Source organism: Somniosus microcephalus, unplaced genomic scaffold (assembly GCF_052327205.1).
Source record: "Somniosus microcephalus isolate GS21.2 unplaced genomic scaffold, FLI_Smic_1.0 scaffold574, whole genome shotgun sequence".
NCBI classification, from domain to species: domain Eukaryota; kingdom Metazoa; phylum Chordata; class Chondrichthyes; order Squaliformes; family Somniosidae; genus Somniosus; species Somniosus microcephalus.
In genome coordinates, this window is record NW_028225761.1 from 2,003 (window position 1) to 28,036 (window position 26,034).

The 26,034-nt window shown below is 41.9% G+C and overlaps 1 protein-coding gene across 1 annotated transcript in view; it reads left to right on the forward strand.

Annotated features, from left to right (window-relative positions):
* The first annotated feature begins 385 nt into the window (after nucleotides 1-385).
* LOC147081297 (V-type proton ATPase subunit C 1-A-like) overlaps nucleotides 386-26,034 on the forward strand; it is a 36,649-nt gene continuing 11,000 nt past the window's right edge. Inside the window, exons 1-7 of the mRNA XM_085980837.1 lie at nucleotides 386-504; nucleotides 6,673-6,764; nucleotides 7,218-7,316; nucleotides 13,325-13,393; nucleotides 15,261-15,353; nucleotides 15,442-15,535; nucleotides 23,492-23,589. Coding sequence (XP_085836963.1) covers nucleotides 448-504; nucleotides 6,673-6,764; nucleotides 7,218-7,316; nucleotides 13,325-13,393; nucleotides 15,261-15,353; nucleotides 15,442-15,535; nucleotides 23,492-23,589 — 602 coding nt within the window. The 5' untranslated portion in view covers nucleotides 386-447. The remainder of the gene's footprint in view (nucleotides 505-6,672; nucleotides 6,765-7,217; nucleotides 7,317-13,324; nucleotides 13,394-15,260; nucleotides 15,354-15,441; nucleotides 15,536-23,491; nucleotides 23,590-26,034) is intronic.

Genomic DNA, 26,034 nt, shown 5'->3' on the forward strand with positions numbered 1-26,034 from the left:
CATTTGAGATGTTGCTTTGTCAAACTTACAGGCAGGACTTTCCCCATCTAAATCGCTGACTGCTATTTACTAGATGATTGTCATATAGTAAACCTTTAGTTAATTTATCATTGATTCTGTTATTTACCTTGTTCTGACATAGGATTGCCAAATCTATTTTGGCACAGTTTTTGAAAATTAGTACAATATCAGCTTGTTTCTACTCTAGTGGGATTTGTTTAAAAAAATCTGAAATTTTGACTGCTTAGTGCGCCAACATACCTGTGCGAAATACTGTCGGCTCACAATCAAAATAATTCAGATGGGTACATAGAATTTGTTTAACTGGTCACGGCTGTTTTTATTCTAACAAAAACTGAGAATCTTTGTTCTATTACATTTTTAAAACAGGTTGTGTTTTTTCCCCTAGTTGACTTGGTCACCTATATCACAAGTTTTCAGTGGGACATGGCAAAGTATCCAATCAAACAGTCTCTGAAAAACATTTCTGAAATCATTACTAAGGTCGGTGTTTAAATTCATTTTTGGAACTCAATAATGTGCCTTTAACACAAGTTCTGCAGTCTGCCAAAATTTCCAAGGGATATTGTGTGTAAATATTTCGTGTTCACTAAAGATATTTCAAATGGTTTAGTTTTGAGTGTTTTTATCTTCTAATTTTATAATTGTTAGAATCACTTTGGAAACTTGTGAGCAGAAATTAACAGTAATGTTTAGATTTTACTCCATACATTATCTAGTTGCGGAGGAATATAAATATTCTTCTGTGTTAAGGCCAAATAACGTACAACTGTAATGTCCATAACAGATGTTCTAATATTTTATTTGCTTTATTGAGGATACATAGTCATACGTTATAGTCATACGGCACAGAAGGAGGCCATTCGGCCCATCGAGTCCGTGCTGGCTCTCTGTAGAGCAATCCAGTCAGTCCCATTCCCCCGCTCTATCCCCATAGCTGTGCAAGTTTATTTCCCTCAAGTGCCTATCCAGTCTCTCCTGGAAAACATTGAGTGTCTCCGCTTCCACCACTTCCGTCGGCAGCGAATTCCAGGTCGTCATCACTCGCTGCATTTAAAAAAAAGTTTTCCTTACATGCCCCCTGTATTTCTTGCCCAAAACCTTAAATCTGTGTCCCCTAGTCCTTGTACCATCAACTAGTGGGAACAGCCTTTCCCCGTCTAGCCTATCCAAACCTGTCATAATCTTGTACGCCTCTATCAAATCACCCCTCAACCTCCTTGACTCTAATGAAAACAAATCCAACTTCTCCAACCTGTCCTTGTAGCCAAGACCCCCCATCCCCGGAACCATTCTGATAAATCTCCTCTGCACCCTCTCGAGGGCCTTCACATCCTTCCTAAAGTGTGGTGACCAGAACTGGATGCAATACTCCAGTTGTGGCCTAACCAGCGCTTTATAAAGATTCAGCATAACCTCTATTTTTGTACTCAATGCCTCTATTTATGAAGCCCAAGATCCCATAAGCTTTGCTAACCACTCTCTCAGTATATCCTGCCACCTTTAGGGACCTATGCACATTAACTCCCAGGTCCCTCTGTCCCTGCACACTCTTTAAAACTGTGTCATCAAGTGTATATTGCCTCTCCCTGTTCCTTCTGCCAAAATGCAGGGTAGCAGTGACGTACAGGAAAATAGAACAATTGTTTGTGTTTTATGGACTGTCAACTTGTTGATAATGGTGATTTTAAAATGGTTTGCCGAGAACCAGAAAGCTACTGTTTAGAGCTTGCTACATTTTTTTTTTGTCATGCCCACATTCCCAACTATGGTAGAGTTGAAGTTTAGTTTGGTATGAATAGAGCTTTTATTCTGTAAATTTGCCAAAGAACCCTTGATAGCAGTGGCTGATGCAGATGTAATGTTCTTGGAAGCAGTGGGTTGCATGTCATTGGCACCAGTCAATGGCATGGTCATAACAGTTGGGTACAGATGCTATTCTGCAACATAAAATTTAGCATCAACTCTCTCTACCATTTCCAAGTAGCAGTGGGAGTGTGGATTCTTTACCTGAAACTTCAGGAGCAATTGCTGGTTAATCTTCCAAGCAGCAATGATTGATGACAGCCTCGGAGTTACTACAGAGGAGGTGAAAGGGACAGTAGTGGCAACATTTCTGAGCTCCCTGCAATGATCTCCCACTTGATGGTACTTAATACTTCGAGTCTTTCTGTTAAAGGAATAAGATTGAGGTGAAGGTGGTTAGGTCGTCTCTGGCCTGGTCAGCTAACTGGTTCTGGCGGATCATCCCAAGGATTGCTTTCAAGTTTTGTTATTTATTCGAATGGTCTGAAATGGGAATGTTCAGTACTGAATGGATACCATTGTATGCTCTGCTTGGTACTGAATGTTAGAGTCTTGGATTCTTTCCATTAGATTTAGGATGGAGTGAAATATCGAGCTCCAGAAGTGTTTTGAAACCTACTTTCTCCCACAAGACAACACTTCTGAATCAAATTTTCATTGTGTTTTGCTATATGATAGATTTTATTGCTCAACAGTATGTTATACAATAGCTTGGTATAACTGGCCACTTATGTAAAGCACTGAGCACTGTTTTAGAAACATAGAAGATAGGAGCAGGAGTAGGCCATTTGGCCCCTCGAGCCTGCTCTGCCATTTAATGAGATCATGGCTGATCGTCCAAATTCAGTACCCTGTCTCTGCTTTCTCCCCATATCCCTTGATCCCTTTAGCCTTAAGAAATATATCTAACTCCTTCTTGAATATATTCAATGAATTGGCCTCAACTGCCTTCTGTGGTAGAGAATTCCACAGGTTCACCACACTCTGGGTGAAGAAATTCCTCCTCATCTCAGTCCTAAATGGCTTATGACTTACCCCTTACCCTTAGCCTGTGACCCCTGGTTCTGGACTCTCCCGCCATCGGGAACATACATCCTGCATCTAGTCTGTCTAGTCCTGTTAGAATTTTATAAGCTTCAATGAGATCCCCTCTCATTCTTCTAAACTCTAGCGAATATAAGCCTAATCGACCCAATCTCTCTTCATACTTCATTCCTGCCATCCCACGTATCAGTCTGGTGAATCTTCGCTGCACTCTCTCCATGGCAAGAACATCCTTCCCAATCTGTTGCTGTTCAGATAATAATCTGCCTTCCTGTTTTTGCCACCAAAGTATATAACCTTGCATTTATCCACATTGGGCAGATGCATGGCAGATGCAGTATAATCACCCAATCTGTCCAAATCACATTGGAGTTTCTCTGCATCCTCCTCACCGCAAACACGCCCACCCAGCTTTGTGTCACCTGCAAACTTGGAGATATTACATCCAGTTCCTTCAACTAGATCATTAATATATATTGTGACTAGCTGGGGTCCTAGCACCGATCCCTGCGGTACCACACTAGTCACTGCCTGCCACTCAGAAAAAGACCTGTTTATTCCAACTCTTTGCTTCCTGTCTGCCAACCAGTTCTCTATCCAAGTCAGTACCTTACCCCCAATCCCATGCGCTTTAACTTTGCGGGACCTTATCGAAAGCCTTCTGAAAGTCCAAATACACCACATCCACTGGTTCTCCCTTATCTATTCTACCAGTCACACCCTCAAAAAATTCCAGTAGATTAGTCAAGCATGATTTACCTTTTGTAAATTCATGTTGACTTTGTCCGATCCTGTCGCTGTTTTCCAAGTGCTCTGCTATTACATCTTTCATAATGGACTCTAGCATTTCCCCACTACTGATGTCAGGCTAACCGGTCTATAATTCCCTGTTTTCTCTCTACCACCTTTTTTTAAATAGTGGGGTTACATTAGCTACCCTCCAATCTATGGGAACTGTTCGAGTCTATAGAATTTTGGAAGATGACCAGCAATGCATCTACTATTTCTAGGGCCACTTCCTTAAGTACCCTAGGATATAGATTATCAGGCCCTGGGGATTTATCGGCCTTCAATCCTGTCCATTTCCCTACAAATACTGATTTCTTTCAGTTCCTCCCTCTCATTAGACCCTATGTTCCCCGATATCTCTGGGAGGTTCTTTGTGTCCTCCTTTCTGAAGACAGAACCAAAGCATGTGTTTCATTGTTCTGCCATTTCTTTGTTCCCCATTATAAATTCCCCTGATTCTGACTGCAAGGGACCTACGCTTGACTTCACCAATCTTTTTCTCTTTACATGTCTATAGAAGCTTTTACAGTCAGTTTTTATGTTCCCTGAAAGCTTACTCTCTTACTCTATTTTCCCCCTCTTAATTAATCCCTTTGTCCTCCTTTGCTGAATCCTAAACTGCTCCCAATCCTCAGGTTTGCTGCTTTTTCTGGCCAATTTATATGTCCTCGCCTTGGATCTTATGCTATTCCTAAATTCCCTTGTTAGCCACAGTTGAGTCACCTTTTTTGTTTTATTTTTTTGCCAAACAGGGATGAACAAATTCTGTAGTTCATCCATGCGATCTTTAAATGTTTGCCATTGCCTATCCACCATCAACCCTTTAAGTAACGTTCCCCAATCCATCTTAGCCTAGTCGCACCTCATACCATCGTAGTTTCCTTTATTTAAATTCAGGACCCTAGACTCTGAGTCAACTACTTCACTCTCCATTTTAATGAAGAATTTGATCATATTATGATCGCTCCTCCCCAAGGGGCCGCGCACAACAAGATTGCTAATTAATCCTTTTTCATTACATAATACCCAGTCTAAGATGGCCTGATCTCTAGTTGGTTCCTTGACATATTGGTCCAGGAAACCATCCTGTATACACTCTAGGAATTCCTCCTCCACGGTATTGTTACTAATTTAGTTAGCCCAATGTATATGTAGATTAAAGTCACCCATGACAACTGCTGTGCCCTTATTGCACGCGTCTCTAATTTCCCGTTTAATGCCATCCCCAACCTCCACATTACTGTTTGGGGATCTGTATATAACTCCCACTAACGTTTTCTGCCCCTTGGTATTTCTCAGCTCTACCCATACAGATTCCACATCATCAGAGCTAATATCCTTCCTTACTATTGTTAATCTCTTTAACCAGCAATGCTACCCCACTTCCTTTTGCTTTTTGCCTGTCCTTCCTGAGTATTGAATACCCCTGGATGTTGAATTCCCAGCCTTGGTCACCCTGGAGCCATGTCTCTGTAATCCCAATTATATCTCATCCGTTTACATCTATTTGCGCAGCTAATTCATCCACCTTATTACGAATGCTCCTTGCATTAAGACACAAATCCTTCAGGCGTCTTTTTTTAAGACTTAGTCCTTTTAGAATCATTATTTACTGTGGTCCTGATTGATTTACACCCTTGATTTTCTGCCTTCCACTTTTGCTTTTCTCCTTCCTGTCTTTTGCTTCTATTCTTGCTCCCCTTTCCCCTGTCTCCCTGCACAGGTTCCCAACCCCCTGCCATTTTAGTTTAAACCCTCCCCAACAGCACTAGCAAACACTCCTCCTCGGATATCGGTCCCGGTCCTGCCCAGGTGCAAACCGCCCAGTTTGTACTGGTCCCACCTCCCCCAGAACCGGTTCCAATATCCCAGGAATTTGAATCCCTCCCCCTTGCATCATTCCTCTAGCCACGTATTCATCTGCAATATCCTTCTATTTCTACTCTGACTAGCACGTGGCACTGGTAGCAATCCTGAGATTACTACCTTTTTGAGGTCCTATTTTTTAAATTTGCCTCCTAACTCCCTATATTCAGCTTTTAGGACCTCATCCCGTTTTTTACCTATATCGTTGGTACCTATATGCACCACGACAACTGGCTGTTCACCCTCCCTCCCCCTTCAGAATGCCCTGCAGCCGCTCCGAGACATCCTTGACCCTTGCACCAGGGAGGTAACATACCATCCTGGAGTCTCGTTTGCGGCCGCAGAAATGCCTATCTATTCCCCTTACAATAGAATCCCCCATCAATATAGCTCTCCCGCTTTTTCTCCTCCCGTCATGTGCAGCAGAGCCACCCATGGTGCCAGGAAGTTGGCTGCTGCTGCCTTCCCCTGTTAAGCCATCTCCTCCAACAATATCCAAAGCGGTATATCTGTTTGCACCTACTACTCTGCCTGACGGTCACCCATTCCCGTCCTGCCTGTGCAGCCTTTACCTGCGGTGTGACCAACTCCCTAAACGTGCTATCCACGATGTCCTCAGCATCGCAAATGCTCCAGTATGTATCCATTCGCAGCTCCAACACCGCAATGCGGTCTGCCAGTAGCTGCAGCTGGATACACTTCCCGCACACATGGTTGTCAGGGACCCAAAGTAGCATACATTGTAAGTATATAGTAGAGACAAACAGAACGGCATTCAAAATGCAGTTGGATGTTAATACGCAAGCTGCACTGGAAGATTCAGTGCTGATGGGGTGAATGGCCTTTTTTTGTCCTTTTACATATGCTCAGGCCATAATTCTTGCTGATTTCGACATTCATTCTTTTGCGAATGTGCTAGGTAGGCCCTAGTTCATTTATAACTTTTGCAGAGAAGTTTTAAATAAGTAATCGACTGCTGGGATACTGGTTGTCTGTGAAAAGGGGATAGTTTCAATTTACACTGAATTTTAGCATATATTTGATTTCCAAATGCTACAGAAGGTTTTCACTTATTTTTACTTGCACACTGTTCCTGGGCCATTTGAAAGATCCATTAACTATTATATGCTGTTTGGAAATTTGCAGCAAGTATCACAGATTGACAATGATCTAAAAGCAAGAGCATCAGCATACAACAATCTGAAAGGAAACTTACAGAATCTAGAGAGGAAGAATGTGTAAGTTATTTTTTCATGTGTATCATAATTTAAATTGAATTGCCTTGCATTTAATCTGCTTTACAATTACTGTAAAGTTAGAAGTATAAGTATTTTTACCTCTTGCTCTTTTGTTCTCCCTTTTTATGCCACATCCCCAGCTTAAGAAGTTAGATACCTCAAATAGTCATTTTACAGTCACTGGGGTTTACAGTTGCTTCAATGATGGGAATGTTGGAAGTTATGGTGGGACCACTTTGGGATTAAGTGGTTATTCCCATTTGTAGCCTATTTCTTGTCCATTCGAATTAGGAAATGTAAATGTAACCTTTTGAGAATTAATTCTTCATCCTTGGCCTCAACCATTATTGTGTCCTTTCGAAGCGCTTGTAAGTATTAATGATATATTATTTTCCCCAGGAGAACTGCAGTATTTACCTTGTGCTGATAATTGGTTTGTATGGTCATTTGTAGGGGAAGTTTGATGACGAGAAGCCTTGCTGATATTGTGAAGAAGGAAGACTTTGTAATGGACTCTGAATATCTTGTTACTTTGTTGGTAGTTGTGCCGAAGTAAGAAACTTTTTTTAATTGTTTTTTTAAAAAAGTTGTCAAAAGTTTAAAAATTGTGTACTAGTTCAACATGGCTGGTTAATATGAAAAAACCCAAATATTGATGGTAAAAGCTGAAAGTTCTAAGAAAAATCAGATGAAATGTGAAGAGATGCATTTTGGAAGGAAAACTGAGGAAAAACTAAACTAAATGGTGACATTTTAAAGCAGGGTGCAGGAACAGAGACCTGGGGGTTCACATACACAAATCTTTGAAGGTGACAGGACAAGGTGATATGGCTGTTAAGTGTTTTACTTTAAAGTTCATTATCCTCCATATTATTACAAGCATGTCAATGCCTTGGAGAGGGTGCAGAGGAAATTTCCTGGAATGGTGCCAGGGATGAGGGAATTCAGGTGTGTAGAGAGACTAGCGAAGCTGGGATTGTTCTCTTGGAGCAAAGAAGGTTAAGGGGAGATTTAATAGAGGCAATGCATTTGGGGAGGGCTAAAAAGGCAAGGGAATACACAATAAATGGTAGGATACTGAGAAGTGTAGAGGAACAGAGGGACGATAGCAAAATGCTGCAGATGCTGGAAATCCGAAATAACAACAGAAAATGCTGGAAAAACTCAGCTGACACAGCCCTCGACCGTGTCCATTTTATCTCCCGCACTTCTGCCCTCACCCCTGCCCCTCCCTCCCGGAACCACGATAGGGTTCCCCTTGTCCTCACCTTTCACCCCACCAGCCTCCGCATTCAACGGATCATTTTCCGCCACCTCCAAAGTGATCCCACCACCAAACGCATCTTCCCCTCCCCTCGACTTTCAGCATTCCGTAGAGACCGCTCCTTCCGCGACACCCTAGTCCACTCCTCTATCACCCCCAGCACCCCTTCCCCTTCGCCCGGCACCTTCCCGTGCAAGCGCAGGAGATGCAACACCTGCCCTTATACCTTCCCACTGTCCAGGGCCCCAACACCCCTTCAAGGTGAAACAGCGATTTACTTGTACTTCTTGCAATCTAGTATACTGTATTCGCTGCTCACGATGCGGTCTCCTCTACATTGGGGAGACCAAACGCAGATTGGGTGACTGCTTTGCGGAACACCTCCGTTCAGTCCGTAAGGGTGACCCTGAGCTTCCGGTCACCTGTCATTTTAATTCACCGCCTCATTCCCACTCAGACCTCACTGTACTCGGGCTCTTGCATTGTTCCACGGAAGCTCAGCGTAAACTCGAGGCACAGCACCTCATCTTCCGATAAGGCACTTTACAGCCTTCTGGACTCCGTATTGAGTTCAACAATTTCAGATCATAACCTCAGCCCCCATTACATTTTTACTTTTTTTTATCCACACCTTTGTTTTGGCCCTCTTTCTCCCCCCCCCCCCCCACACTTTTTTTTTCTCTCCCACATGGCAGCTGTCTCTCATTCTGCCAGCGCATTTCACACCTAATCTAGAGCCGTCTTTTGTCTCCACTAGTCCTATCACCATCTCGTCTCGTTTTGAATACCTCTTAATGTCTCTTCACTTCTCTTTTGTTCTCTCCCAGCCTGGCCTTTTAATCTATTTCATTTCCTGTGCATTTCCAGTCTTGACAAAGGGTTTGACCCAAAACATTGACTCTATTTTCTCTCCACGGATGTTGCCTGGCCTGCTGAGTTTTTCCAGCATTTTCTGTTATTGAGGAACAGAGGGACTTTGGAGTGCATGTCCACAGATCCCTGAAGGTAGCAGGTTGGGTAGATAAGGTGGTTAAGAAGGCATATGGGATATTTTCCTTTATTAGCCGAGCCATAGAATATAAGAGCAGGAAGGTTATTCAACTGCATAAAACACTAGTTAGGCCTCAGCTAGAGTACAGCATACAGTTCTGGTCACCACATTACAGGAAAGATGTGATTGCACTAGAGATGTTGCAAGGACTGGAGAATTTTAGCTATGAGGAAAGATTGGATAGGCTGGGGTAGTTTTCTTTGGAACAGAGGAGGCTGAGGGGAGACTTGACTGCGGTGTATAAAATTGAGGGGCCGAGATAGAGTGGATAGGAAGGACCTATTTCCCTTAGCAGAGAGGTCAATAACCAGGGGGCGTAGATTAAAAGTAATTCGTAGAAGGATTAGAGGGGAGTTGAGGAGAACCCAGAGGGTGGTGGGGGTCTGGAACTCACTGCCTGAGTGGGTGGTAGAGGCAGAAACCCTCATTGCACTTAAAAAGCACTTGGATATGCACTTGAAGTGCGGTAACTACAAGGCTACGGACCAAGAGCTGGAAAGTGGGATCAGGTTGGATAGCTCTTTCGGCCGGCACAGACACGATGGGCCAAATGGCCCCCTTCTGTGCTGTAAATTTCTCTGATTCTAGGTGTTCAAAATTGAGTAGTTTTGATAGGGTAAATAGGGACAAACATTTTCTACTGGCAGGAGGATCGGTAACGAGAGGACACAGATTTAAGATAATTGGCAAAAAATGCCAGGGGGGCAAGATGAGATTTTTTCACTGAGTTATGATCTGGAAAGCACTGCCTGAAAGGGTGGTGGAATCAGACTCAATAGTAACTTTTAAGAGGGAATTGGACATATGTTTAAAAAGTAAAAATTGCAGGGATATGGGGCAAGAGCAGGGGAATGGGACTAATTGGTAGCTCTTTGAGAGTCGGCACAGAGCTGAAGGGCCTCCTGTGCTGCATGATTCTTTGATGTCCATTCAATTATCCATTATAGTCACTATTATAACAATTAGTGTTGTTTTGTTGACTTCTGGGTAGACCAGAAGTTGAAATCTTGTAACAATACAAACCTCCTGAATATTTTCCAAGTGCTTTTCCTGGAGTTTTATCATTAAATGTCAGAATGTGGTGTTTCTGGTTCCATCCAGTGTTTGAAAGTGGAATTGCAAAAATAACATTAGACTTGCCATTCAACGTTTGATGCTTCATAAGGCAGAGCAATAGTTGAAGGGTACAATTTATAGTTCAGTGCATATACACAGTATATTGATCCCACATTTACTAACCTGAACTTTACCACAAGGTCGAACTATATTGAAGGGAGCTAATAAGTTATTCTTGGGCCTTACAAGTCTGTTACTTCCCTATTATAATTTAGTTTTTTTTCCTGCACCTTTTGAATTCTCATCTCTGTAGCCAAGAATAGTGACTACTGTCTATACTTGCTTGTCCTAAATTGTAATCAGGATTGAATTTTCAGGCACCTAGATATGAACCTGCATGTAGGGGGCAGGCTGTTTGAGTTTTGCATAAGGTAAACATTCCAAAGGTTAACTTCCTATATCTTTAGTCATTATTTCAGATTGGGTAGATTCTCGGTTAAACCAGTTTTGCTGGAGGCTTCTTTCAGGGTCAGTCACAATGAAGGCAGCAATATCTAGCGTGTTCCATCTAATCTTGTGCCATGCCTGGCCCTGAAAATAGGGCATTGTGCAATCCCAACTGCTCTCAAACTATAATTAAGGCAAAATGGCCCTACCTTGGTTTAGAAATTTTAAGATAGTATTATGTGATCTCAAGAAATGGATGAGTGCACTGGATACAGCAAAGGCTATGAGCCCCGACAATATCCTGGTTGTCGTGCTGAAAACTTGTGCTCCAGAACTAGCCGTGCCTCTAGTCAAGCTGTTCAAGTACAGCTACAACACTGGCATCTACCCGACAATGTGGAAAACTGCCCAGGTATGTCCTGTCCACAAAAAACAGGACAAATCCAATCCGGCCAATTACCGCCCCATCAGTCTACTCTCAATTATCAGCAAAGTGATGGAAGGTGTCATCGACAGTGCTATCAAGCAGCACTTCCTCATCAATAACCTGCTCACCGATGCTCAGTTTGGGTTCTGCCAGGACCACTCGGGTCCAGACCTCATTACAGCCTTGGTCCAAACAGGGACAAAAGAGCAGAATTCCAGAGGTGAGATGAGAGTGACTGCCCTTGACATCAAGGCAGCATTTGACCGAGTGTGGCATCAAGGAACCCTAGTAAAATTGAAGTCAGTGGGAATTGGGGAAAACTCTCCACTGGCTGGAGTCATACCTAGCACAAAGGAAGATGGTTGTGGTTGTTGGAGGCCAATCATCTCAGCCCCAGGACATCGCTGCAGGAGTTCCTCAGCAGTGTCCTAGGTCCAACCATCTTCAGCTGTTTCATCAATGACCTTCCCTCCATCATAAGGTCAGAAGTGGGGTTGTTTGCTGATGATTGCACAGTGTTCAGTGCCATTCGCAACTCCACAGATAATGAAGCAGTCTATGCCTGCATGCAGCAAGACCTGGATGACATTCAGGCATGGGCTGATAAGTAGCAAGTAACATACGTGCCAGGCAATGACTATCTCCAACAAGGGAGCGTCTAATCCCGCTCCTTGAATTTTAACGGCATTACCATCGCCGAATCCCCCAACATCAACATCCTGTGGGTCCCCATTGACCAGAAACTTAACTGGACCAGCCACATAAATATTGTGGCTACAAGAGCAGGTCAGAGGCTGGGTATTCTGTGGTGAGTGTCTCCCCTCCTGACTCCCAAAAGCCTTTCCACCATCTACAAGGCACAGGTCAGGAGAGTGATGGAATACTCTCCACTTGCCTGGATGAGTGCAGCTCCAACAACACTCAAGAAGCTCGACACCATTCAGGACAAAGCAGCCCGCTTGATTGGCACCACATCCACCACCTTAAACATTCACTCCCTCCGCCACCAGTGCACCGTGGCTGCAGTGTGTACCATCTGCAAGATGCACTGCAGTAACTCGCCAAGGCTTCTTTGACAGCACCTCCCAACCCACGACCTCTACCATCTAGAAGAACCACACGGTTGCAGCAGTTCAAGAAGGCGGTTCACCACCACCTTCTCAAGGGCAATTAGGGATGGGCAATAAATGCTGGCCTTGCCAGTGATACCCACATCCCAGGAACGAATAAAAAAAAAGTGGCATTTTTCAAATTTTTGTGATGTTTCACCAATAATGCAGTGCAATGGTAAAACTGCATCTGTTAGTGCATGTTCTCACTCAGGCCAACATCCCCAGCATCGAAGCTTTGACCACGCGCGATCAGCTCCAATGGACGGGCCACATTGTCCACATGCTCGATAGGAAACTCCCAAAACGAGCGCTCTACTCGGCAAGAGAGCCCCAGGTGGGCAGAGGAAATGCTTCAAGGACACTCTCAAAGCCTCCTTGAAAAAGTGAAACATCCCCACCGACACCTAGGAATCCCTGGCCCAAGACTGCACAAAGTGGAGGAGAAGCATCCGGGAAGGTGCCGAACACCTCGAGTCTCTTCGCCGGGAGCAAGCGGAAGGAGCGCACGTCAACCCAAGCGCCCCTTCAACCACCGTCTGCCCCACCTGTGACAGAGACTGCAGGTCCCGCATTGGACTCATCAGTCACCTGAGAACTCATTTTTAGTCTGGAAGCAAGTCATCCTCAGTTCCGAGGGACTGCTGAAGAAAAAGAAGTGGTGCATGCTCTCGTAAACTAGTACTTGCTAATTTGTTAGAAAAGTGTTTTCCCACCTATTCACGAATGCATCAACAGAAAATTAGAAACTTGTTGCATGAGCACAAGTGCCGTACTCTCATAATTATGCATTTTGGTGTTTATTTTACCGTCATTAAAGTCATCTAGTGTTGATGTCCAGCAATTTTGAATTGGGTACAGGATGACATGTTGAGTAAGATGCTTTTGTATTTTAGTATAATTTAGAAAATAGTAAAAGCAACCATTTGATTGCAGATTAAAGTAGTTGTGGCGAGCAGGTACTTTTTTTGTTTCAGTGCTTTAGGCCATCACAATTAGAAAATTGGTATCCGCAAGTAGTAATGGACAAACTATAAAGGGATACATTGTGAAGTCTAAATAGTCTTCAGCAATCATCAACTTCATGGCATACATAACTTCATCATATAACTAAAAATGATTACAGTTAAATGACCAATTGGATGTGAAAATATCACCCTGGCCCCTGAACCATTGCATAATTATTCAACCACTTTTTTTCTTTAGAACAAGTTATCTTGAATGGGAGAAAACTTATGAAACTCTGGCGGAGATGGTGGTCCCACGGTCAAGCAAGTAAGGGAGGTCTTTGATCTATTTTCTGTAATCTTTCTATCCAGTATAAGCTGAAAACCTGTGCAATGCATTCTAACCTCTGACTTTTATTTTGGTGTGGAGCAGCTTAATCCAACTATTTAGAAGCAGTGTAGTTATTGGGTCTAAGCTTAATTTAAGGCTGAACTAACTTAACTTTCAGTTAGCGATGATAGAGATTCCTGGTATACTTAAGTTTAGCAGCCTAATAGTGCAGCATTTTAATATGAACATGCTATTCTGTAACATAGGGCACTAAATTAACTGCTATACATGCATACCAACTGAGAGTTTCATGCTGATGGTCAGTATTTGCTGACAACATTCAACACACATTGGACTGGATTCCTCTACCCTCAGTGAGACTCCTTTGAGACTCCTGCGGCTAATGGAAGGGATTCTAGCTGGTGCATGTTGTAGGCAGGAATTATCATCTACTGTATGCAACAGCTGGAACCCTTTCAATTAGCAGCAGGACTCTATAGGAGTGGCGCTGCAGGGACAGGAGGGAGGGAAATGGATGTCAACTGAATGGGAAAGGGAAGGGAGAGGTGGAGGGGAGTAAGAACCTGGGAGTGGAACTTCGGCTGGGGCTAAGAGGGGAGAGGCTCAGCAGTGTTTTGGGAAGGGGAGGAGGCAGAGTGCCGACATGAACTAAGGGGGGGGGGGGAAGAGAGAAAGCATGCCAGGTTCAATGGGAGGGGAGTGGTGAAAGAATACGGAGTTGGAGGGGGGAGAAGAGTCACAGGTTGAATTGGCGGGGGGAGAAGGGGTGGAGGAAGAAAAGAATTGAGGGAGAGGAAAAGGGAGAAGAGTACTATGAACTGGAAGGGTTGGAGGAGGAGAAAGTGCCCCTTTGAAAGCGTGGAGAGTTGGATGGGTACAGTCATGAGTAAATTTACTTAGAATTTATGTGGAAGAGTGACTTTTGAGAAAATGGTGGTATGTTAGTAATTCAGTTTAAAAAATCTTTGTGTGAAACATACAAATACTTACAATTAACCAGAATGCATCATTTTTAATGTCAAATTTTCAAGCGGAGCATGCTCCCGGACCCATTAGCACCAATTTTATATCTTTAGCATTTCCTTCTTCAGCATTTCATGTACTTAAGTTTACTTTCCTCCAACACAAGTGAAGGAATGTTTGGTATACCTACAACCTGTTACAAAGCTTGTGTAACTACCTGTTTTCACATGTTGTAGGCTTATAATCAGGGCTGTTCTTACGATGTCAGCTGTTTTGAAGCTGTTGGTCAGCTTTTGCTAATTTTCTATGTTGCTTATAATTCCTCACATGGTGAAGTTTGGAACTCCGGTGGCCATTCCAAAGGGGAGATGTTGCAGAGGCTGGGTGTTAGCTGACAGGGCGAGAGTTGGACGGGGTATCGTGTCTTGGTGAACTGGGGCAGAAGTTACCTGCCTCATTCTTGCATTCTTTTCCAGTGTTCTCAAAAGAGTGAGGTCCCTTGCTCACCTGTGGTGTACAAGATGGCAAGAGAAGAAGAGGGGAGAAGATGTTGGGCATACTTTTAAATAAATATCTTGTACGTTGGTCAGGCATGCAATATGGATTGAACTGCTCTGCTTTTTAGCATTAAAAAGAACTGATTTATATTTAAAATAGATCTGTCACTTGTGCTTAACATGCTGTGAGTGAACATTGGGTGAGACCCAGCCACAACATTGCAAGTTCAGTGCTCAGCCTACATTTAGAGTGGGTACATTTGTGAACAGGATAACAATCTTCTTGTACTTTAAATATCAGGCCTCCGAAATCTAAGCAATGATGTATAACGATTTTAGATGTGCCATTTTTTATGAGAGACTTTTTTTTCCCCTCCTGAAAGGTTGATATGTGATGACAACGATAGTGGCTTGTTCACGGTCACGTTGTTCAGGAAGGCAGTTGATGACTTTCGACTAAAGGCCAGGGAGAACAAGTAAGGATTTCTTTCCAAATAATTTCCTTTAGAGATCTGCATTTCAGAAATGGTTGCACTCAGTTTTCTTTCCTTCCCTTCCATTCAGGTTTATTGTTCGGGATTTCCAGTATAATGAAGAGGAGCTGAAAGCAGATAAAGAAGAAATGACTCGACTTTCAACTGACAAAAAGAAACAGTTTGTATGTATTCAAATCTAAACTGTGATACAAGCCACAGCCTATGCAGCTGTAAAAGTCATGCTCTTCATGTGCAGTGTACTCCCAGAATGAGCATGTAACTGGTCATTCAATACAACTTAGTGCACAATCTGTGCTGTAGGTTGATGACCATTTAGAAACTTAACAAAAAAATATGAAGTGGCATTCTTATTACTTGTACTGGATTGGTTTTGAGCAGTTAGTAATTTAACATCAGGTGAAGAAATTTGAGGATCGTCGTGTCTTAATTAAAATTGCCAGGACATTGCTAATCTAATAGGTAGCTACTCTCTAATAAACATTTACAATAGAACCTCACCCTATTCAAGTAATTTCAAAGTAGGCGGACCACACTGTACTAAAGCTCTGGCCTACTGAAACACTAAATTTAACAATGGCCTCCCAGACCTGGTGATTTACCCTCCTGCAGACAATTGTCTAGGTATAGAGGGAGCAGCACCGAGAAGCCCATAAGCCCATGAGTGCGAGTCATCAAAGAGTGCTGTGAGTTTGGGTAAGTGTGAGAGTTCTTTAATTGTTATTTCTCTTTAAATCATTCTTGATAAGATTACTTAAGCAGTTTAAGTAAAGGGGAAAAGTTAAATATTTGGGATTCTGTTGGTTTAAGAACAGTAAAACAAGGTTACACTGCAGTAGGAGTAAATTGGCACAGCAGGCAGTGGAAACCAGCTTTCTAACCAATCAGCAGGGGTGACTCATTTGGCTGTAAACAAACAAACAGTATAAAAAGACCAGTCCAAGTGTGAGTCATCAGAGAGTGCTGTGAGTTTGGGTAAGTGGGGTGTTAGGTGCTCTTTTCAAACTTTAACTCTGTGGGTTGTAGTTAATAAGGCCTTTCTGGTGCAGAGTGACTGTTGGTAAACCATTTAACTGGTGTAACTAGAGGGATTGATTTAATTTAAATCCAATTAATTAAAGGGGATACTAGCATCTAAAATCGGGCAGAGGGTGTCCATAACTAACAATAAAAAATTTAATTAATGACATAGAATGGAGCAGGTGATGTGTTACTGTTGCGCGATGTGGGAACTGGTGAACCCCATTGAGGCTCACAGTGATTACGTCTGTGACAAGTGTCTGCTGCTACAGGAACTCCAGCTCCGTGTTGATGAGCTGGAGTCTGAGCTTCAGACACTGCGACACATCAGGGAGGGGGAGAAGTACCTGGACTCTGTGTATCAGGAGGTGGTCACACCTATGAAGTTAATTAATTCAGATGTAGCCCATGGTCAGGGACAGGACGGTGTGACTACGAGTGAGGCAGGTACGGGGATCCAGGAGGTAGAGCTGGAGGAGCCGCAGCCCTTGCTCTTGACCAACAGGTTTGAGGTTCTTACTCCCTGTGGGGACAGGAGCAGGGACTGCAGGGAGGATGAGCAACCTGGCCACAGCACCGTGGAACGGGGGGCCATTCAAGAGGGGGGAGTAAATAGAAATGTTGTAGTGGTAGGGGATAGTATTAGGGGGATAGATAGAGTTCTTTGCAGCCGAGAGCGAGAGTCCCGAAGGCTGTGTTGCCTACTCGGTGCCAGGGTTAAGGACATCTCCTCTGGGCTGGAAAGAAACTTGCAGTGGGAGGGGGTGGATCCAGTTGTCGTGGTCCATGTTGGTGCAAACGACGTAGATAGGACTAGGAAGCCGGTTCTGTTAAAGGAGTATGAGCAGCTAGGGTCAAATTAAAAAACAGAACCTCAAGGGTAATAATCTCTGGATTATTACCTGAGCCACGAGCGAATTTGGCTAGGACAAATAAAATTTGAGAGTTAAATGCGTGGCTCAAAGACTGGTGTGGGAGAAATGGGCTTTGCTTCCTGGGACACTGGCACCAGTACTGGGGCAGGAGGGAGCTGTTCCGTTGGGATGGGCTTCACTTGGCCAGTGCTGGGGCTAGAGTCCTGGCGGATCATATAACTAGGGCTGTAGAGAGGGCTTTAAACTAACTGGGGGGGGGGGGGGAAGGTTCCTAGAGAGCAAATAATAAAAATGACAACAGAGAAGGTCATAGACTTAGGTAGCAGTGGGGAAATTAAAAACCAGAGCGTGTCAGGAAGGGGCAGAAGGTATGGAGTAAAAGGTAAAGTAATAAAAAGGGCAAAAGCAGGAACTAAGTGTCACAAAACATATTTGAAAGTTCTCTATCTGAATGCACGTAGCATTCGTAACAAAATAGACGAGTTAATGGCACAAATAACTACATATGGGTATGATCTTGTGGCCATTACAGAAACATGGCTGCAGGGTGACAATGCCTGGGAATTAAATGTACCAGGTTATTTAACGATCAAGAAGGACAGGCAGGAAGGAAGGGGAGGTGGGGTGGCTATGTTAATAAAGGAAGGAATCACTAATACAGAGAAATGATATTGGGTCAAAAGATCAGGATAATGAAACAGTTTGGGTGGAGGTAAGGAATAATAAGGGGAAAAAAACACTAGTGGGCGTAGTCTATAGGCCTCCGAACAGTTGCAACTCTGTGGGACGGAGTATCAATCAGGAAATAGTTGAGGCTTGTGATAAGGGAACATCTATAATTATGGGGGATTTTAACTATCATATTAATTGGACAAATCAAATTGGGCAGGGCTGCCTTGAGGATGAGTTCATTGAGTGTATTAGGGATGGGTTTCTTGAGCAGTATGTAACTGAACCGACCAGGGGGCAAGCAACCTTAGATCTGGTCCTGTGTAACGAGACAGGATTAATAAAAAATGTCCTAGTAAAGGATCCCCTTGGAATGAGTGACCATAACATGGTTGAATTCCATATTCAATTAGAGGGTGAGAAGGTTGGATCTCAAACAAGCGTGCTAAGCTTGAATAAAGGAGACTATGAAGGTATGAGAGCGGAATTGAGTAGAGTGGATTGGGAAAATAGATTAAAGGGTAAGACGATACATGATCAGTGGTGTACATTTAAGGAGTTATTTTACAACTTCCAAAAAATATATATTCCACTGAGAAGAAAAGGGTGTAAAAGAAAAGACAGCCATCCGTGGCTAAGTAAAGAAATTAAGGCTAGTATTCGACTAAAAACAAGGGCATATAAGGTAGGCAAATCTAGTGGGAGGATAGAGGATTGGGAAAACTTTAAAAGACAGCAAAAAATAACAAAAAGATTGATTAAGAAAGGGAAGATAGATTATGAAAGTAAATGAGCAAAAAATATAAAAACAGATAGAGTTTTTATAGTTATATAAAAAGAAAAAGGGTGGCTAAAGTAAATGTTGGTCCCTTAGAGGATGAGACCGGGAAATTAATGGTGGGAAATATGGAGATGGCAAAAACACTGAATGAATATTTTGTATCAGTCTTTACAGTAGAAGGCACTAAGAATATCCCAACACTGGACAAACAGGGGGCTAAAGGGGGGGAGGAGCTAAACACAATCAAAATCACTAAGGAAGTGGTACTCGGTAAAATAATGGGACTCAAGGCGGATAAATCACCTGGACCTGATGGCTTACATCCTAGGGTCTTGAGGGAAGTGGCGGTAGGGGTTGTGGATGCATTGATAATTTTCCAAAACTCCCTGGACTCAGCAAAGGTCCCGGCAGACTGGAAAACTGCTAATGTAACACCCTTATTTAAAAAGGGCAGTAGACAGAAGGCTGGAAACTATAGACCGGTTAGCCTAACATCTGTGGTAGGTAAAATTTTGGAGTCCATTATTAAGGAGACAGTAACAGGACATTTGGATAATCATAATTTAATAGGACAAAGTCAGCATGGTTTTATGAAGGGGAAGTCATGTTTGACAAATTTGCTGGAGTTCTTTGAGGAAGTAACATATAGGGTGGATAAAGGGGAACCAGTGGACGTAGTGTATTTAGACTTCCAAAAGGCATTTGACAAGGTGCCACACAAAAGATTATTGCTTAAGATAAAAAAAATCACGGGATTGGGGGTAATATTCTGGCATGGATAGAGGATTGGCTATCTAACAGAAGGCAGAGAGTTGGGATAAATGGTTCGTTCTCAGACTGGCAATCAGTAACTAGTGGTGTTCCGCAGGGGTCAGTGCTGGGTCCCCAACTCTTTACAATCTATATTAACGATTTGGAGGAAGGGACCGAGTGTAACATATCAAAGTTTGCAGATGATACTAAGATGGGAGGGAAAGTAGTGAGTGAGGAGGACATAAAAAACCTGCAAGGGGACATAGACAGGCTAAGTAAGTGGGCAGAGATTTGGCAGATGGAATACAATACTGGAAAGTGTGAGGTTATGCACTTTGGCAGGAAAAATCGTAGAGCAAGTTATTATCTTAATGGCAAGAAACTGGAAAGTACTGAAGTACAAAGGGATCTGGGGGTCCTGGTGCACGAAACTCAAAAGGTTAGTATGCAGGTGCAGCAAGTGATTAAGAAGGCCAATGGAATGTTGGCTTTCATTGCTAGGGGGATAGAATATAAAAATAGGGAGGTATTGCTTCAGTTGTACAAGGTATTGGTGAGACCGCACCTGGAATACTGCGTACAGTTTTGGTGTCCATACTTAAGAAAGGACATACTTGCTCTCGAGTCAGTACAAAGAAGGTTCACTCGGTTAATCCCGGGGATGAGGGGATGGACATATGAGGAGAGGTTGAGTAGATTGGGACTCTACTCATTGGAGTTCAGAAGAATGAGAGGCGATCTTATTGAGATATATAAGATTGTGAAGGGGTTGGATCGGGTGGATGCGGGGAGGATGTTCCCGATGATGGGTGAAACTAGAACTAGGGGGCATAGTCTTAGAATAAGGGGCTGCTCTTTCAAAACTGAGATGAGGAGGAACTACTTCACTCAGAGGGTGGTAGGTCCATGGAATATGCTGCCCCAAAAAGCTGTCGAAGCTACATCATTACATAAATTTAAAACAGAAATAGACAGTTTCCTAGAAGTAAAGGGAATTAAGGGTTACGGGGAACGGGCAGGAATTTGGACATGAGTCTAGGTTCGGATCGGACATGGCCCTGTGGGTAGCGGAGCGGGCCCAGGGACCGTGTAGCCTGATCCTGCTCCTATTTCGTGTGTCTAATTCTGTTAGATTCAGGAGATGGTTCAGTGATAGATTGGCGGTTAGGATCAGATCAGCCATGATCTTATTGAATGGCGGAGCAGGCTCGAGGGGCCGATTGGCCTACTCCTGCTCCTATTTCTTATGTTCTTATGTTCTTATAAGTCAAATCATGGAACACAACCGCATCACCAGAGTAACAAACGTTGCGGCAAATATGAAGTGTTGCTTGCAGGAGGGATGCCATGGGTGCTGTTTTTATTTCTCTCTAGATTAAGTGTGTTTTTCGTATTGCATCCTTCAAGCAAGTGGAATGTTTGATTTCTGGGGGTTTTGGTGGAATGACTTCATACTGGCCAGCATTTAACCGTCAACCAACATCATCAAAAACAGAAAAACTGGCCATTAATCACATTGCTGTTTGTGGGACCTTGCTGTGCGCAAATTGTTGTCGTGTTTGCCTACAAAACAACAGTGACTACAATTAAAAAGTAATTAATTGGCTGTAATGCACTTTGAAATGTCTTTATGACATCAAAGTTGCTATATACATACAAGTTTTTGTTTTTTCTTGGAAATAACAATTTTAATGATTTCAGTAATGAAAGAAATCACCTGCAAAGTAGCTTGACTCCATGAACACCGCTTAGATTTTTTAAAGAATTCCATAAACAAATTTAGAACATATACTTGAAAGATCAACTGCAACGACTTGGAGCAGCCCATTTGTAGGTTTATGGGTATCCAGTTATATTTTGTTTAATTGTTATTTTTAGGTTTGCATATTGGTGATTGTTGGTTGCTGCTCTTTCTAGGGAATGGAACTTGTTTTTTATTGGTTCACATTTAGTGGGGTATTTGAGGTAATCAATATGATTAACTGAACAAGTATTAGTTATGTGGGATTGTCACTTTTTTGGGTTAATTTTAAATAAAAGAATATGTTTTTTAAGTGGCTGGTTGATGTAAGGTGTTAGGACTAATTGGATATTTAAATTAATTGATTTCATATTAAAATAGGTGCAAAGTAACATGACAATAGCTTGCAACCTAGTGGAGTACAGGCAAAGTCCACCGCAGAGCTGCTTAATGTGTGACTTGATGAACTGGTTGACTGACAAATTCTTGCATCTTAAAAGGATTCAAGAGAGAAATTCAATGAAATAAAATTTTAGTATTGTAAATTCCAATTCACCAAAATGTTGACGGATGTCAACCAGCATAGTTTCCCCAAATCTCTCTCTCTCGTTTTGGTTCTTTGTGCCTTTCAACTGCATGTGATGTGGTCTGTATTATTGCTATCCAGTACATCACAACATTAAATAATTATAACCTGAAAAAAAAAAGCAACAATGAAATGTAAAAGGTCTGTATTACTAGTAGAAGGCACAGAAGTTTGAATGTCATTACATCAAATTCCACTTGTATTTCCTCATTTCTCCCCTGGTTTTCTCTTCCCTCCCCCACCCCACCCCATTTTTTTCTACCTCAAGAAAACTAAAGTTGCCAGGAATTAAAAAAAAGCAACATAGCCCAGGAACCATAGGAATGATGTATATTGCCCTGTTTGTATTTCTCACAATTAGAAAACAACGGCCACATCTTCCTTTTGAGCTGCAAGTGTTGCATGTTAGCATGGCACCATTAGTTTTTGCTGATCAGTTCAGCTTTCCCCAGATGGTTCCATTGCTGCAATAATTTAAATTAAATGTTAAAGGGAAGCAAATGAGGACAAATGGTTTGGACACTTGCCCACAAATCCTTTCTTGATAAGGTTCAGTTGATTATTAATTGCATTTATTAGCAGCGGCAGGCTGTGGTGAGGCAAACATGAACTCGGAGGGGCAGAAGTGCGATCCGGGCCCTGAGAGCATTTAGGCTTGGAAATGTGCGAGAAAGCAGCCACAGTGAGGAAGCAGTGACTGGTGCAGAATGTGAGTAGCTATGGCAGACAGACAATGGAGGGTGGGAGAGATGGACAGCGATAGCCTCGTCAGCTGAAGACAGCGGGGAGCAGAATGAAGCTCTGCAAGGGAGGCTTGCTAATTATATTGCATTTGGGAGCTAGGGAATATATTCATTTCGTGTGGAATATATGTATTTCTAGAACTTGGGAATATGTATATTCATATAAAAATGTAAAGTAAAACACATTTGCAAAGAGTAGCCTAGGGGCACCAGTTGCAGGTGATGAAGCCAGCCAGAAGCAGGCATCCAATTAAACTTCAAATTTTAGAGGGGAGGCAGGAGGCTGAAATGTGGCAAGATCTTAAAAAAAAATAGAGAAAATATTGCAATTAAAATTGCAAGTATTGAGATACCACCTAGAGGCATGACAGAAATGGTGAGGAATGATGAGTGCACGGTGTATGTACAGAATTTAATATGGATAGATTGAGTTAAATGGGTGCTTCATTTTTGGTTGAGGGAAAATGATAAAAAATACCCGATGATCATCAGCACCATGCCTCGCCACAACCATGTGCTGCAGTCCCTGTCTTACAATTTTAAACGTTTATATGAAAACTGCTGTTGCAAATGACCTTTGACATAATGTTTGCTTGCAATAGGCATTTTGTACTCAAGAAGGCTAAAACATGTACAAGTAATGAGAGTATAAAATAAAAGCAAATTATCCAATTTGGGTGGTAAATCTGTTAATGCAGCACTTGAATAAATTAAAATAGAGGATTCCTTCATATTTTGCAATATTACTTTTATAAGAAACAGTAAATACAGGTAACCAAGTGCACAGATTTTGTTTTATACATCCTAGTTGAAAAATAAATATCAACAGTTTTGTAAATGATTATCATAAAGCTTGAAGCTAAACAAGTGATATTGTGGAAAAAGATACAGAAGACTAACAGCATTGCAATAAACTAGTCTTTGCTTAAAGTGCTAAACTGTTTGTTTACAGGGTCCCTTGGTGCGATGGCTGAAAGTTAACTTCAGTGAAGCTTTCATTGCATGGATTCATGTGAAAGCATTACGGGTTTTTGTAGAGTCTGTTCTAAGGTATGGTTGATTAGTAACTTCACTAATTTGAAATTTCTCACGATGCAATTGCAAATGCTATCTCACAATCTCCTTTTTAAGCTTTTCTTTAGTTTCAACGCTTACTTTTATCATCAATTTAATTTATAATCATTGCATAATAGTTCCACTAAATTAGTACAGTATAATGTTTGAGGTTGGTTATTTGACTATTGGTCAGAAGCCTCTTCTTCGAATGTACTTGACATCTCACTCAAGGTAAATCACCTCTCCAGAAATCCAACTTTGGAGATGAAATTGTTTGATCTTCCAACTTTTGCACTATTTAAGGTAATCTCTGGTTGGTGATCAGCTTTTGTTTTTCTATTTCTTTCACTTTCGATTTGAGTTGGATTATGCTTGCTGTATCATATCTGAAAATAAGTATCTCTCTTTGGTTTGAATTATATTTTTATAACTATCTCAGCCACACTGATGAATGACATTGCTATACAAATGAAGTATGAGATAAGGAGAGGTGGTACCTTTGTTAAATGATGTTTCAAGCTGGTAATTCAGAATTACAAGTAATGACTGACTTCAGCCACAAACTATCTTGTACTGAATAAAACATTTAATTGGATATTGGTTTATATGCAAAATCCACTCTGTTCTGAGGAAGGGTTCAAACCTGAAACATCAACTGACTTGTTTGCTGAATGATTCTGTCTGACCTGCTGAGTGTCTCCAGCATTGTTTTAAATTTCCAACATCGGCAGTATTTTGCTTTTTGATAGATGGTGTGTTTCCACCCCAAGTATTTCAAGCAAAGATGGATTGTGGGAAATGTGTTTAACTAAAATGTAAATTCTCAGAATTTCCACTAACTTGAATTGTGATTTTAAAGAATGAAGGAAATATGAACATAAACTATATAATTGCCCAGCCATGTCTAATTCACAAGATATTCATTCACCACTGGTTCTTTTGCAATTTTTGAAAAAGTTTAAAATTGTTTATGGTGCAGTTTAAATCATGCATCGAGTGGTAAGACCCATCTCCACTATTGACAACCATGCAGGGTAGGTTTTCTCCCCTCAATTGTAGTCTCAGTTCACATGAAACTTGAGCAGATCTTTAGAAGAAGGTGTTGGGCAAGAAGCTTCAATGATTCTTGCCCAACACCACCTTCTAAAGATCTGCTGAAGTTTATTGCTTCATTGATTATTGCCCTTCATCTGGGTAGAAACACGCAGGCTTTCAAATCATGGGGCTGCCTTTTCTCATTTTACGTTTATATAAAAAAAAAACAACATCAAGAATGAACTGAATGCTGCATAGAATATGTTTTTAGAAATAGAGAAATGTTGAGTACTGTACATTGGGCTGCTAAACTTACACCAAATTTATCACCGTTATCCAGAACTTTGCACCAGTGTTGGAGACAGAATCAAGTATAGTTAGTCAAAGAAAGACTCCATATTCAGAGCTAGCACAGAAAAAAAAATTCTCTGCTGCTTTTATGCCAGTTCAGGTCATCTTCAAGGGTGTGACCTTGAAATTGAGCTCCATATCAGGCACTGGTATGAGCCAGCTGAAGCAGATTACACGACTGTTGGTGCTTCTTTCCTTGGTAGTATGCACATCTATGTTGTTGGAGGCCCAGCAGGCCAATCTGTTCAGACACAGCTACAACAATATTTATGGAGTTGGGTCAATTCTTGAATCTGGGGACCATTCTACAAAATGTGTGTTCACAGCCTTTCCCGAGTGATGAAATCTTTTCAAGTTAAATCACCCAGGTCTCAATTGCGCACACCCCTTCTAATAACGGGGCCACCAACATTCGAGGGCTCTTGGTCAGGTTACAGGTTGGGAGTAATTTGTGTTGTATTTTTCTTGAATTTAGGTCCAAAAATCAGATGATAGCAACCTTGAGCAAATAAATGATTTTCTGGGTGAATGTTTATAATCACAACTTCAGGTTTAAAAAGGAAAACCAAATTGCAAACCAAATGCTTCCTTCCTTTTCAATCTTTCTTGGTGATCAATTAGTTCGTCCAACTTTTTATCTTTGGTTTACAGCACATATTTCTTTCCCTCCCATGAAATGTTTAGGGTTTCATTGAGTTACTTGCTGAAATCTGTTAATGCTTATAGTGGTCAGAAAGAACTGCAGATGAGCACCCATTTAAAGTTCCATGAAAGAGAACTTAAGTGCAGAACTCTCAAAAGGACATGTGTCTTTACAGTTTGTTCCCCTTGATAAGCTGTTGATCCACGATGTATACTTTTGGTGGGGGAAAAAGTCTTTGTTTTCAGCTCTTTTTAAAAAAAAATTTGAAATCTGAAAATGATGGCTGCCCATCGGCCGAAAGACATTTACGTTTGATTGAGGCTGGCATGGTGATGCTGTGGTATTGCTAGGATATTATACTGGTTTAGTCTGCAGATGATGGAAATATAGCTGTATGGAAAAAGAAACAT